Source organism: Aquila chrysaetos, chromosome 3, assembly GCF_900496995.4.
Source record: "Aquila chrysaetos chrysaetos chromosome 3, bAquChr1.4, whole genome shotgun sequence".
In the NCBI taxonomy this organism is placed as follows: Eukaryota; Metazoa; Chordata; class Aves; order Accipitriformes; family Accipitridae; genus Aquila; species Aquila chrysaetos.
The window spans coordinates 17,439,093-17,451,635 of NC_044006.1; the positions used below are offsets into that span (position 1 = coordinate 17,439,093).

Genomic DNA, 12,543 nt, shown 5'->3' on the forward strand with positions numbered 1-12,543 from the left:
AGAGAAACAAAATTGTATTGAAGTCTTCTTTTTCAGAATCTCCAAAACGCCAAATAGCTAAAAACTTTTTAATTACATGAACCCAGTGTACATTCTGAAAGAGTCAAAGAGTTCAAAGTTGAACAACCCACTCACAGCCTTGCCCTGAACTGCTGCAGGGCACTGGTACAAGTCTCTCACACTTTATTTTATTTAGGTGTTTAATCTTGGCAATCTCCAGAGAAATTTTTCATTTGTCATCCAAATTTATAGAAATGATGCAAGAATATGAACAATGGATGGCTGTAATTACAATACCTCAGCATATGTAAAAAGCGAAACCAAGTTTGTGCAATGCACTCATTATCCATTTCAGGAGGAATAAGACCAGAATCTTCATCAGGAATTTTAAATGGAGGAAATGAAGGTCCATATGTAAAACGCAGCAATCTAGAAAGTAAGTCAGACAGATCTGTCATTGAGTTAATACTCCTGAAAAATTTAACAGGGCATTTGAGCCTCAAAGGAACCAGCAGTCCACAAGTGAGCCCACAAGCGACAACACAACATGCCCAGTTTTCCTGGAGATCCCCATTTTATACAGTCATTTAGCCCTCTTAAAGCTTTGAAGGGTACACACCTTGGAGCCTGCCCAAAGGTCCAACCCAATCAAAGAGCTGTTAAGGCATAACACCCCATAGCAGCTCTCCTATCTGTTTAGCCAGGGGGTTACCTATTAACATAGACACAAACATAACTGACAAGATGTTACATAAGAAGGGAGAGGAGAGGGGAAAAAAAAGGAATTTAAGCCCTTATCCTCAAGGCTCTTCAGCTAAAGTGTCCAATGACACCAGCAAGTCACATTAGGTTACAGGTCTAAATTCCAAGTTCCTGATGACTTACAATTTACACCAGCACACTGAGCAACACTTGATGCCATCCTACAAGCAGTATGGGATTTGCAATCCACAGAGTAACAAGCTCTTTGAAAAAGATGCACTACTTTTTGCAGAAGCTGGGAGTTGCAGAACAGTGAAGAGCTGTCATGGTTTAACCCCAGCCAGCAACTAAGTACCACGCAGCTGCTCGCTCACTTCCCCCCACCCAGTGGGATGGAGGAGAGAATCGGGGAAAAGAAAAGTAAAACTTGTGGGTTGAGATAAGAACAATTTAATAGGACAGAAAGGAAGAAACTAATAATGATAACAACAACAATAATAAAATTACAATAAGAATAAACAAAAAAAGATCGGAATATACAGAACAAGTGATGCACAATGCAGTTGCTCACCACTCACTGACCGATGCCCAGTTAGTTCCTGAGCAGTGATCCCCACCCCCAGGCCAGCTCCCCCCAGTTTATATACTGGGCATGACGTCACATGGTAGGGAACGTCCCTTTGGCCAGTTTGGGTCAGCTGTCCTGGCTGTGTCCCCTCCCAACTCCTTGTGCCCCTCCAGCCTTCTTGCTGGCTGGGCATGAGAAGCTGAGAAGTCCTTGACTTAGTATAAACACTACTCAGCAACAACTGAAAACATCAGTGTGTTACCAACATTCTTCTCATACTGAACCCAAAACATAACACTATACCAGCTACTAGAAAGAAAATTAACTCTATCCCAGCCGAAACCAGGACAAGAGCAAACCCGCAGAGGGCTTCCCAACAATGTAATATCGTGAGGATAATGGCTTAGATAAATGGAGATCTTTCTCTAGTAGTGCTGTAACTACCTGACCAGTCACCAATAAGCTTCACTGAGCCACTGTTGTCTGATTTGACCCCTGCTTCATCCCCAGCTTTGCAAACTTATAGATCAATTTCCCTGATCAACATAACCTTGGTGCTCTCTAAAAGGATGGAAGAGATCCAAGCTGCACCTTCTCAATATCCTAGCATTCTCAGAAATCAGTTTTTGTCCTTCCCTAAGCCAAACTCACTTTTAGCGTCATTTCTTGCTTCAGTTATCATACCCTTATTTCTAAGGGTAGAGTTGCTTGTAATGGACAAGACATGTCCCATTCATCATTGCCCACTTATAAAAACCATATAGTTTTATAGAGATAAAGTCATTACAACTAGGAGAAAGGGGAGGAGAGCAGAAGTCTACAGGTGACTCCTAAACCAAGAGTTAAATAGGCTGAATTACCATCTTCCACTTCCCCCAGTACTGTGCACTACAGTAACTTGCAGCCAACTAATGCAAAATACACTCAAAGTGTGTTTGGAATTGCAGTCTATCATAGTAACTAGCTTGGACAGAAAAGCAAATGAGCTTTAGGACACAAGGCCTTTTTCAGCTCCAAACCAGAAATACACAAACCAGTACCAGGCAGCAAATGCTTTTCAGTATGCCACACCGATGCCCCAGCAGCCATCTACATTTAGTGCCCCAGAGGCATCACCCCATAGCAGGTTTTTGCTGAGGAATTACCTAGCTCTGACAAACCCAGAAGAGTCTGGGTACATCCCATGCAAAATCATGCCCAAATCTCTGTTCAGCAGTAGACTGCACTACTTCACAATTCTCCCCTTATGAGCTGCAAGAAATTGTTTTTTCAAGGAGCATAGCCAAATCTTAACTGAAATTTGGGACATTTTCAAGAATGACTGAAAAGAGAAATAAATTGTAATCCACACATATAAGACAGTTAATAGACTTAAAGCATCCTAGACAGGTAAAACTAGTATCTATTGGTATGGCAACACAAGTAGGACCCTAGTTTCGTCCTCCTATGAAGTCCTAGCCATGGATACAGGTTAACACTGCATATGTGTACAGATTTCCAAATATAATTTTCCATACAGTTTTAAGTTGAGGTGTTTATTCTCAGCTTATTGCTAATATCCCAATTCAGAAAACTGTTTACTAAAACAACACTTTAACTGTTTGAAGCTGGAGCTTCACTTAAGTATTGAAAGTGCAGCTTAAAATACCACTGAACTTAAAGTTAACCTCAAAGTTCAGCTTTCTATGTATTATACATAAACCAGCATTACTGAACAGCAGACTAAAACATTACAGAAAACCTGCAGACTACTATGCATCAACAGAACTAAGACTGTTAGTCAACAGTAGAAGATAAAGTGTGGGCATAGTGCATGGAGCAGAGCCCCAACGCATGTTTTGAGACAGAGCTGTTCTTTTCAGATCAGTGAATCATAAAATATTTTCTGTTATGCAACGCTACATCTAATGAGATAAAAATAGCTAAAGAAACAGCGTGGGAAATACGCAGAACTTGTGTTGCCGCTTTATTTCCCACAGGTTTAACAAGTAGCTGCATAACCTGGAAAAATCTATCCACACTTGGAATTTTGACAGGTAATTCAAAAGCAAAAGTTTTCAGAGTTAAAATAAACCCTTGCAGAAAAGCATACTATTGAATTTTTCACAGCTCAGCAATTTTAATACATCTTTGAACTTTCACAGAAATGGTCATTGACATCTCAGGAGAGCTGGGAGGAGGAGACCCAGACCCCTGCTCCTCACCAATTAATTTAGTTCTTTCCTCCAAGAGGCTAAGATTTGTCCCACGAAGACTTCATACCACAAAGACCCCACCATTAAGGGTACTGAGACTCCCCTCACTGTTCAGACCCTTTTACTACAGCCTAACCTCTCCCGCAGCACACAGATCCTCACTCTTCCCATGTCCAGCAAGCCTTGGTACAGGTCTCCTCCAATACTGTCTGGAGGAGAGTGCCACTGCTCAGAGGAGAGCCTACAGCCTGCCCCTGGCCCATCACATCCCTACTGCCAGGCCACAAGTGCCAGGCAGCCACAGCATGGCTTCTGCTCTGCCAGGCAGGACAGGCAGAGTCCAAGAGTCACCTCAAACACAGCGACATGCAGTAGTAACAAGCGCCTAATAATTTTGGTGGTGACTGCCATTAAATACACAGACTATAATGCTACACTAATATTCATGACTCATTCTTCACAGGACATGATGAAGTCACAGTGACGGAGACTAATATACACACCCTGTAAAGTGCTCAATATCAGAGAGGTGCTGAGGTTACACAATAACACAGACAATCCAATTCAGTTTTTCACTTGCAGAACGAAGACACACACACAAACAGTAAAAGCCAAGGATACTACCATGATCTCTCACTTTGTTTTGCTCATTTACTTTTGGATTGCTGTGCATTCCACAATTAAGCAACTCCAGAGAAAAACACGTATAACCATGATCATCCCCATACAGGTGTGTTTATTTCCATAGGATTTCTCCTACCTGGAAGTAAGGGCACAGATGACCTTGCTCCACTGCTCAACTACTGCAGGGTGATGTCGCCAGTTGGCCACCATCTCTTTGGCAGTTTTCCAGTAAGGTGGTGTTGGAAAGCACCGCGTACAAGCTAGTAACCACACCTCAAACAGCACGCCAATTAATTTTTCAGCCAGATTCTCAGCAATGCCACCTTGTAACAGAAACAAAGCATGCCTTTAGTGAGTATTCAATCTAAGTAACTTCAAATATCTCCCCAAGGAGATTTCAGTTTGAGTGCATAAAGATTCTGAAGTTCATTTTTTTCATAATTTTTCATTTAGAGAGTAATTCCCAATTGTTTCCTACAGCCAATTAGCCTTTTTATGAGACCAAACATAATATACAATGCCCAGCCACATACATATGTCACTAAGGGACACTGGGAATTCACCAGTCATAGGCTGTCTTCTATTGCACTGTCTTTTTTTTTTTAAATAGGTATAAACTGACAATATTATTTTCCAGTAGGCAGGCCAAACAGCAAGACACATAGTGGTTTAAGAGAAACAAATAGGGAACAACATTGTCTGAAACCATTCACCATGAATTGTTCCTGTACATAGTCACCATTCTGCAAAAATATGTTCAGGAAAACTCAACTCCAAATCATTCAGTCTTTTCTGACAATGCTTTATTTCAGAGTAGTGTAGCAGAATTAGGAGTGAGCTATTGTGCTTTGGTGGCTACTAAGAGCTTTTAACAGGTTTCCCTCCATCCACCTGACAGCTCAATACCAAGCAGAGCCAAAGGTTTTTCCAGTAATTGAACCAAATGGAAGTTGAATATGAACCTTGCACAGTTGGAGCTGCTAGAAGAGTGTCATTGATCTGAAGAAGAAATAATAACAAAACCTCCCAGGTTTCTCTTGCCATAATTGTTGATTCACGAGCCAGTTTCTGGACAGCTTTCAAAACCTGCAAGCACAACCTAATCTGACTAGATCCTGGGTCCGGCCTGCAAGAGAAGAAAACAATACCCGAGTCTCTAAACAAGAACTTTGAAGTGTTGCATACAATAATCTGAACTTTGAGCAATTACAAGAAGAAACATCAATATTATTGAATGAGAGCCAAGAACATGAGCTAATACACTTCTATGCACCATAACTCTGTCTCTAAGCATCCTAACTCTGCCGTAAAGAGTACAGGATGTACCATAACATTCTTCTCTACATGTCACAGAACTCACCACCAGAGACTGAACACTAACTGGAGCAAGCACAACCCATTATCCCAAAGGAATTTATCTTAGACCAAACAATGAGAATGTAGTTGAGACATCACTAATTGTTACATAGATAATTCAGAAGTAGCAAAGTTAGGAGAAAATATTGTTAGCAAATTAATTTAAATTCTTCCTAGTTCTCCTCTTGCTTCCAAATGTAGATCCAACTCTTACCCCCAATTCCTTGGATTTAGGGGAAAAAAAAAAAAAAAAAAATCTAGAAGAGGGTCATTAAATAGGAAAATCAGACTAAATGAAGAAGGTGTAAGTAAGGAAGAAAGGGAACAAGTTGGTATTATCAAGGTTCTCCCTATAGTAACAACCAGTTCCACACTGTCACTGCTGAGTCACTGAAGTGTTACAGAAGCAGCACAAAGCAGCATGCTCTCTTCCCATCAGTTAGTTTGGACAAGGAAGAACAGGTACAAAATAGTAATGTGAAACATTCTGGACAGTATCTGAGGATGATGGTAAACAAAGCTGAGGAAGCCTGAAAGATTAAAAAGAGTGCAATATATGCAAGCCATATTTCAACTTGTACACCGTTTCCTCATCCCTCCTACCACTCACTGAAGGGATGACAAAAAAGAATCATAAAAATATTACCTTCCACTGGACTACTAAATAGTATTACCAGATTCCTACCAAACAGTTTCAATGTGGTATAACCCACAAGTGATGCCGCATGGTAAGCATCTCAAGAACATGCTGATTCACTAGACAGAGATCTGCTCTTCCTCAAGAAAAATAGCTCGCATTGAGATCACTTATTGACAGACATGGTTTAAAAATACTATCAACTCTTATCTTGATACAATAAATGTTGTATTACAGTACTGGCAAAAGATTACAAAGAGACAGGATAATATCCAATACAAAATTGCAGACTACTAGTCGCAGTTCAGGACTTCAGCAGGTTGCTTGATGCTAGTGCTTTGATCCTAACAGACAGTCTCCATAGAACAACAAAGCTTGGGACCAGTAAGCCCCACCTTGGTTATAGCACTGTTTTTTCCATGAGCAACAGAGTAGATACTTAATCAAATTATATCCTTAATCTTGATAGGCTTGAAGTTTCAAAGCCTGTTTCAAGACTTGTTTCCTTAATAATTTAAGGAATCTATAAAAAGGGGGCTTACATGTAAGAGCTCCATATGCAAGATGACTAATGGGATATTTCTGAACTAATCTGGTAAAGGCAACTCTAAAGTCCCTGTCCATCTATCAGCTCCTCTTATCCACAAAGTCAAATGAATGCCAAACTTTGGTTGCAGCATTTTGCAGATTAATGTCTAGATTTCTACAGAACCTGGTCTTTTGGTTCCCACACTCCTTTGCAACAAGAATTGTTCTCATGATTTCATATGAGAAGCAGAAGTTATTACAAAAAAGTGTCTATTACAGTTGGACAGTCACATGTTTCATGGTCTCTCTAAGCAATTCCAGACATTTTAGTTGCACAGAAGACCCTGGTATCTACACCTCAATCTCCTGGGGAGGGGAGGCAGGGCGAAAGAGTTCTCATATTTTCTTTCTGTGCTTCCAACAAGAGTTTGCTGCATTGGAACTTCATCTGACAGCAGTAACTACCACTACTGGTTAAGTAATCTGCAAGGCTTCCTGAATATTGTAGGGTTGCTAGAGACAGAAAGCCTGGGGGTTGCCTGGGGACTGCTCAAATACATCAAGAAAAGAAGTGGTTATTTCATTGGAGTGGACGGAAGGTCAGTGCTGGGGGGAAGGATGCAAGCACCCTCTCTCTAGTCAGTCCGGCAGAGAGAGGAAAGGCAACTTGACTCACCCATCTTTCACTGTTCTTATTTTTCAGCACCACACTATTTCAAGGACTGTGCATGTAAACATTTGATTCAGCTGAGCACTGAAACTAGAATGATTTATACACAAGTGCTTTGCATTTGGTGTATACATGTTCCTGAGATGCTATTTAAGTTGAACTGCTCACTTCAGGCTGCTGCATTTCACACCTCAACCATACATCCTCCTCAAGGTCTGAAACGCTCTCCCCAACCCCAGGCCACTATTTTTAAGGCAGCCAAACCAACAGCTACATTGTTTCCAGGAAAACAGGATGAGGAAGGAAGCTATTTTAATCACAACCCTCCATAGGACATAGGCTTATATGAAAGGCTTAGTATTTTCAACACAAGAACAGATTTTCTCCAGGAAATAGTTCAATGCAGCTTGCTACAGGAACTCCTGGGTAAGTATTCTACAGGAGCCCATCAGCACTAGCAACCCGCATCAGTTGGGTAAAACCAGAAATTATTCTCCTCTTCCCCACCACAGGCACATAAGAATGACCCTTTGCTTTCACTCAAGCAAGGAGTGCACAACTCAGTTCTGCATTTAATTTCCATTATAGAATGTCTTCCTGTTGCTGGAGTGAATTCTGAACACAGATCCCTGGAGGACAAAACTTGAACTTTAAGTTCTTTTTCTTGAAAACAGAGTAGGGACTTGAACATCAAGTGTTGACAGCAGCAGCCATGAAAAAACAGTTTCAGATATATCTCAGATGCTTTTGAAAGAAAACAATAGAACAATTACACTGGGGGGGCAGGGAGTGTTTAAAATAATGATTTTCCAGCCCTGCCTCTGGATGTTAATTATTTCGTTCGACAGCCATCACATGCAGTCTACCACCCCTGCATCAAGCTCCATCAATGAAGCTGGGAAAGAAGGGTAGAATGGCAGCTTGTACCAACGGCATACAAGAAACAGGACCAGAGAACTGCCTGCTGCCAGGGCCCCTGGTCTGAAAGCAGTCAAGGGATCATAGCAAGAACTATTTAATGGACTAGTGAAGAATTCATTCTCTACTGTGCCAAGGGAATAAAGGTTCCCAGACAGTAGACTCTATTTTGCATGTATTAAAGCTTAGAGACAACCTTCTGCAGAAGTCTAATCTGGAAGCATCCTCAGATTTGTGCCGTTGCCCTGACCATCCTTTAATAGGAATTAAAATGCCTTTTTCACTACAAGTTAAGAGCAATGACAACTAAGGTTAGGTAGTAGACTTTGAAGCAATCAATAAATAGCATTGAACTCCTCATCTGAATTTGTATGAGTTATTATTCAAAGCCCTTTATTAACAAAGCCTTCAGGTAAAGTTAAGAGATCCAAGTGCAGCAGACCACTTTGAAGATTACTTGCAGTGATACATTATCAATACTGATAAAAGCAGATGATCTGGTACTTACAGACATATACTAAACATTGATCTGAAGTAATTTCAGGTAGCTAATATTTAAGTACTGTTTCACAGGGCACCATTAAATAATCTCCTCTTACTTATCCAACATGTGTGTTCAACAGCAGCAGGTAACCTTGTCATAAACTATAAACAAAGTATAATGTTTGAGCACTCTGACAACATAACTTTGTTCAAGACCTATAAGCATGTGTATCTCAACATTATCATCCAAGGATGTCTTGTGTAACACCACATTGTCAGATAGCAAGCACTCCTCTGCAGGATTCTTTTGAAACTACGAGCAAAAGACAGCATGATTATGCCCATTTAACAGGCAGCAAGATGCAGGCACAAAGCAGCCACTTCCTGCAAGATCCTCCAGCGCATCAGAAATGTGTCAAGTATTGAGTAAACAAAGCATGGGATTACCATGATGTGCTCTTAGTTATCTCAGTTTTACACAATACCAAGCACACAGTCACACAGTGATGCTACTTAACCTCTCCCCCACCCTCCAGTCATCTAACAGAGATGGTTCTTGAAGTTCTTAGAACAGTAAACATTCCTAAACACAGCAGCAACAACTCAATTTGCTACTGAAAATTACAAAACAGGTTTGGAAAGATACCTTCCTCCTAACTTTGCAATGATAGCAGTCTTATTTTAATCAAGAGCCTCCACAGCCCATCAGGCCTCTTTGACAGGTTACCTGCTGACTAAAGGTTCGAACTCCTGTGCCTCCTAAGCATCCCAGACCTAACACTCACCTCGGTACAAAGAGATTTTGGAGATGTTTGAGAATGCTTTGAACATAAAGGTTTGGTTCCTTAATAACTGGTAAAGGAATGGAGTCCTTAGGTAATACAAGAGCCATAATCCAGTCTGTATAGACATCAACACAGTATTTCACAGTATCACCATCCAGAGGGAGGGTCAGTCCATAACAAACCACCTCCATAGTCCATTTTACCTAACCAAACACAAAGCAGAAGTTACTAAAAATAAATATTAGCAAGTAAACAATGGTCAGAGCACATTGGTTCTAACTCAACAAAATAACAGTAGTTATGTGGTACGGGCAATTCTATTTAACATATGCTGCAAGAAAACACCAAGTCATTAATTTGTGTATCATGACATTATGAAGATTATGATAAATGGCAAATCACTCTAAAACCTGAATCTCTTTAGTCTAACCTGTAGAGAGAACTTTTGAGAACACACAAGGGCTGATGTAATGGAAGATTTTCAAATTCTAGTAGAAACTTGTACTACACAAAGACTTTTTTTAAAAGTCACATATTCTTGCTTCAAAAATGAAGATAATTAGAAAGGCTTTATGTGTTAACTGCTAAATTCTTTGGTGGGGGTTTTTTTTTGTTTGGTTTGGTTTTTTGGTTTGGGTTTTTTTTTTTGCTTTAGCCTGAACTTCCTGGTACACTAGCTCAGATGAACACTTACTACTAGGTCATGAAGTACATTGTTGCTATGAACTAGCTGTTAATAGTAGCGTTATGAAGATTACTAATGTAAAAATATGGCATACTTCATAAAACTTGGACTATTAAAGAAAGAAAAATAAAAGAGGCTATAGAAAATCAGTAAGTTGCTACTCTAGCATGAAGGAAACCACTATCTCTAAGGAAATGCACTTACTTCTTTGTCCGTTTTTAGTAAACTCTCACTTCCAACAGATGATGTAATTAAAGCTTGTCCAAGAGGACGCACCACTGCATTTGCCACTTCTCTCCCCACATTTTCAGGGTAGCTGTGAAGTACACTGGTATTCCCCTGATCATTTTGAATGACAAGATGCAAGGATCTCCACTCCGAGTACATAGTGCCTCTATGCTACAATCCAAATAACACCTGGGGGGCAAGGAAGAAAAAAATATAATTAGTAGAAATGTCTATGACATGACTTACCAAAACTGAGGCTGTTTGCCATGATATAGACCCTTGTAAATTCAAGATGCACGTGTCCGTGTCATACACTTGAAGACCTGGAAGAGATTCCGACAGCTGTTTTTCAACCTTAATATGGTTTTGGGGGGGTTGTTTTTGTTGGTTTTGTTTGGTTTGTTTTTGTTGTTGTTGTTTGTTTGTTTTTTTTAAATATAGCTGTGAGGGTTTTTTTGTTTTGTTTTGTTTTTTAAGAAGGATTACAGTACATTTCAGTTAGGGCCTAGCAGCCCATTGGAGACACTTAAACTTGAGAAGTGACTTCACATCACACAACTTTTGCTTGTGCCATCCTTGCAGGAAAGATGCGCTTACTTACATGACAACCTTGACTAAACGGAGAATAGTTCTACAAGTATTTTGTTCATACAAGCAATGGCTCCAATTCACACCTTGTTCCCTTTTTCAGCTCAATAGTAGTTAAAAATATATACCGGGAAACTTTCAGGAAAATCTTAGTCATCCCAGAAGACAAAAATTCAGCCTCTTTTTACATTCATAAAGTATTTCTCCTACAGCATGCACTACTCAAAACTGGTGGTTGAAAAATTTGATTGACTGATGAAGAGAATACTTTATCTGAAGTGATTTCAGGACTGACTGAGCCTCGGCGGATCACTAACTTAAACCCAGTATCACGTCATAGTTTCATTATAACATCACATACTGGTACCAAACCTAAGGCCTTAGAGTAAGCCCTAATGCATTTCAAATCCTTGTAAAGTCAATACACACACAGAGAGTCACTCCCTAATCTAGATTTGTTCCAAAGATTCAGGATAGAAAAGCCACTAGAGAATTTCCCAGGTAGCTTTCTCAGAACTAGACAGGAGAAACAGAGTTCTCCTTTCAACAGTGCTCCCAGCACAACTGCAGTTATGCATTTTCCTTTATTGCAGATTGAGCCAGCTCAGGCAGCCAAACTGACAGCAAACTAACCAGGTTTTTGCAGTGGTGACTTTTGGGGGGTTTGGGGTTTTTTTGGTATTGTTGCAAAACCACAACCAAGAGAGGCAGATTAGAGGCAGAAAAAGTTAAGCTATGCTTCCACAGTCACTCTCAGCCTGCATTTGTCCAGAAGCACGGCAGGGTCTGCCCTTCTGCCCCAAGAGCAATGAATCGTGCTCCACCATCAGCATATACGCAACACCTACCTGCTGTACAGGAACAAGCTTGGGAGCCTGGCCAGAGCAAACAGCCCCAGGCAGCAGGGAAGCACGGTGTGTGACAAGGCCAGCAGCTAGTCACGGGACTGCCATCCAGTCTCACCGGGTAGCTCAGGAAGATCTGCCATGCGCTGCCTGTTTTGATCTACACATCAAAACATTCAGAAAGCTAAGCCAGCACAAACATTTTTTCTGCTGAGACAGTTTTTAGCTGTCTGATCTGATCTAACCCAGGTGAGATGAACATCGGTGCCAACACAAAGGAGCAGTGAGGACACATGGCCAGGAGGGGTGGCAGGAGCATCCCTTCTGGCAGTAGCAGGCTTTTGTACCCACTCACAGCAACCTTAAACTGCTGCTTAAGCAGGCGGTACCACAGCAGCCTAAGTCATCAGAACTGGGACTGTGCTATCTCCCACCAACACCAGCAGTCTTTTATCAGTTACCTAAGCCAGGTGACCACGTGGACAATAAAGTAAGGAAAACAGGGTTGGCACAGGATAAAAAGCACCGAGTGTTCAACAGCCACAGCTTAGATTAGCTCAAACTGTCACAAATGGCACCCTGAGGACCGTTTGCAACTACATTTAGCTGGCACATTTTGGAAGCCAGTTAGTTATACAGGGAATGTTTTGAATGCCTCCCTTAGACATTCCTTGGCCCAAAACCAAACAAGAAGCCAGGCCTGGAAACACACCTTCTTAGGGACAAGTCAC

At 40.9% G+C, this 12,543-nt stretch overlaps 1 protein-coding gene across 6 annotated transcripts in view; it reads right to left on the minus strand.

The window, feature by feature from the left end:
• RALGAPB (Ral GTPase activating protein non-catalytic subunit beta) overlaps window positions 1–12,543 on the minus strand; it is a 65,078-nt gene that overhangs the window by 47,209 nt on the left and 5,326 nt on the right. For 5 of the 6 annotated variants that reach the window (XM_030008842.2, XM_030008841.2, XM_030008844.2 and 2 more), the window contains exons 2-6: window positions 10,356–10,568; window positions 9,467–9,669; window positions 5,052–5,215; window positions 4,226–4,412; window positions 298–429 (exon numbers count right to left, since the gene is read on the minus strand). In XM_030008842.2, the coding sequence (XP_029864702.1) occupies window positions 298–429; window positions 4,226–4,412; window positions 5,052–5,215; window positions 9,467–9,669; window positions 10,356–10,538 (869 nt within the window). In that variant the 5' untranslated portion in view covers window positions 10,539–10,568. Of the gene's footprint in view, window positions 1–297; window positions 452–4,225; window positions 4,413–5,051; window positions 5,216–9,466; window positions 9,670–10,355; window positions 10,569–12,543 lie in introns of those variants that run through there. The other variant, XM_041122227.1, reaches the window with a different exon arrangement.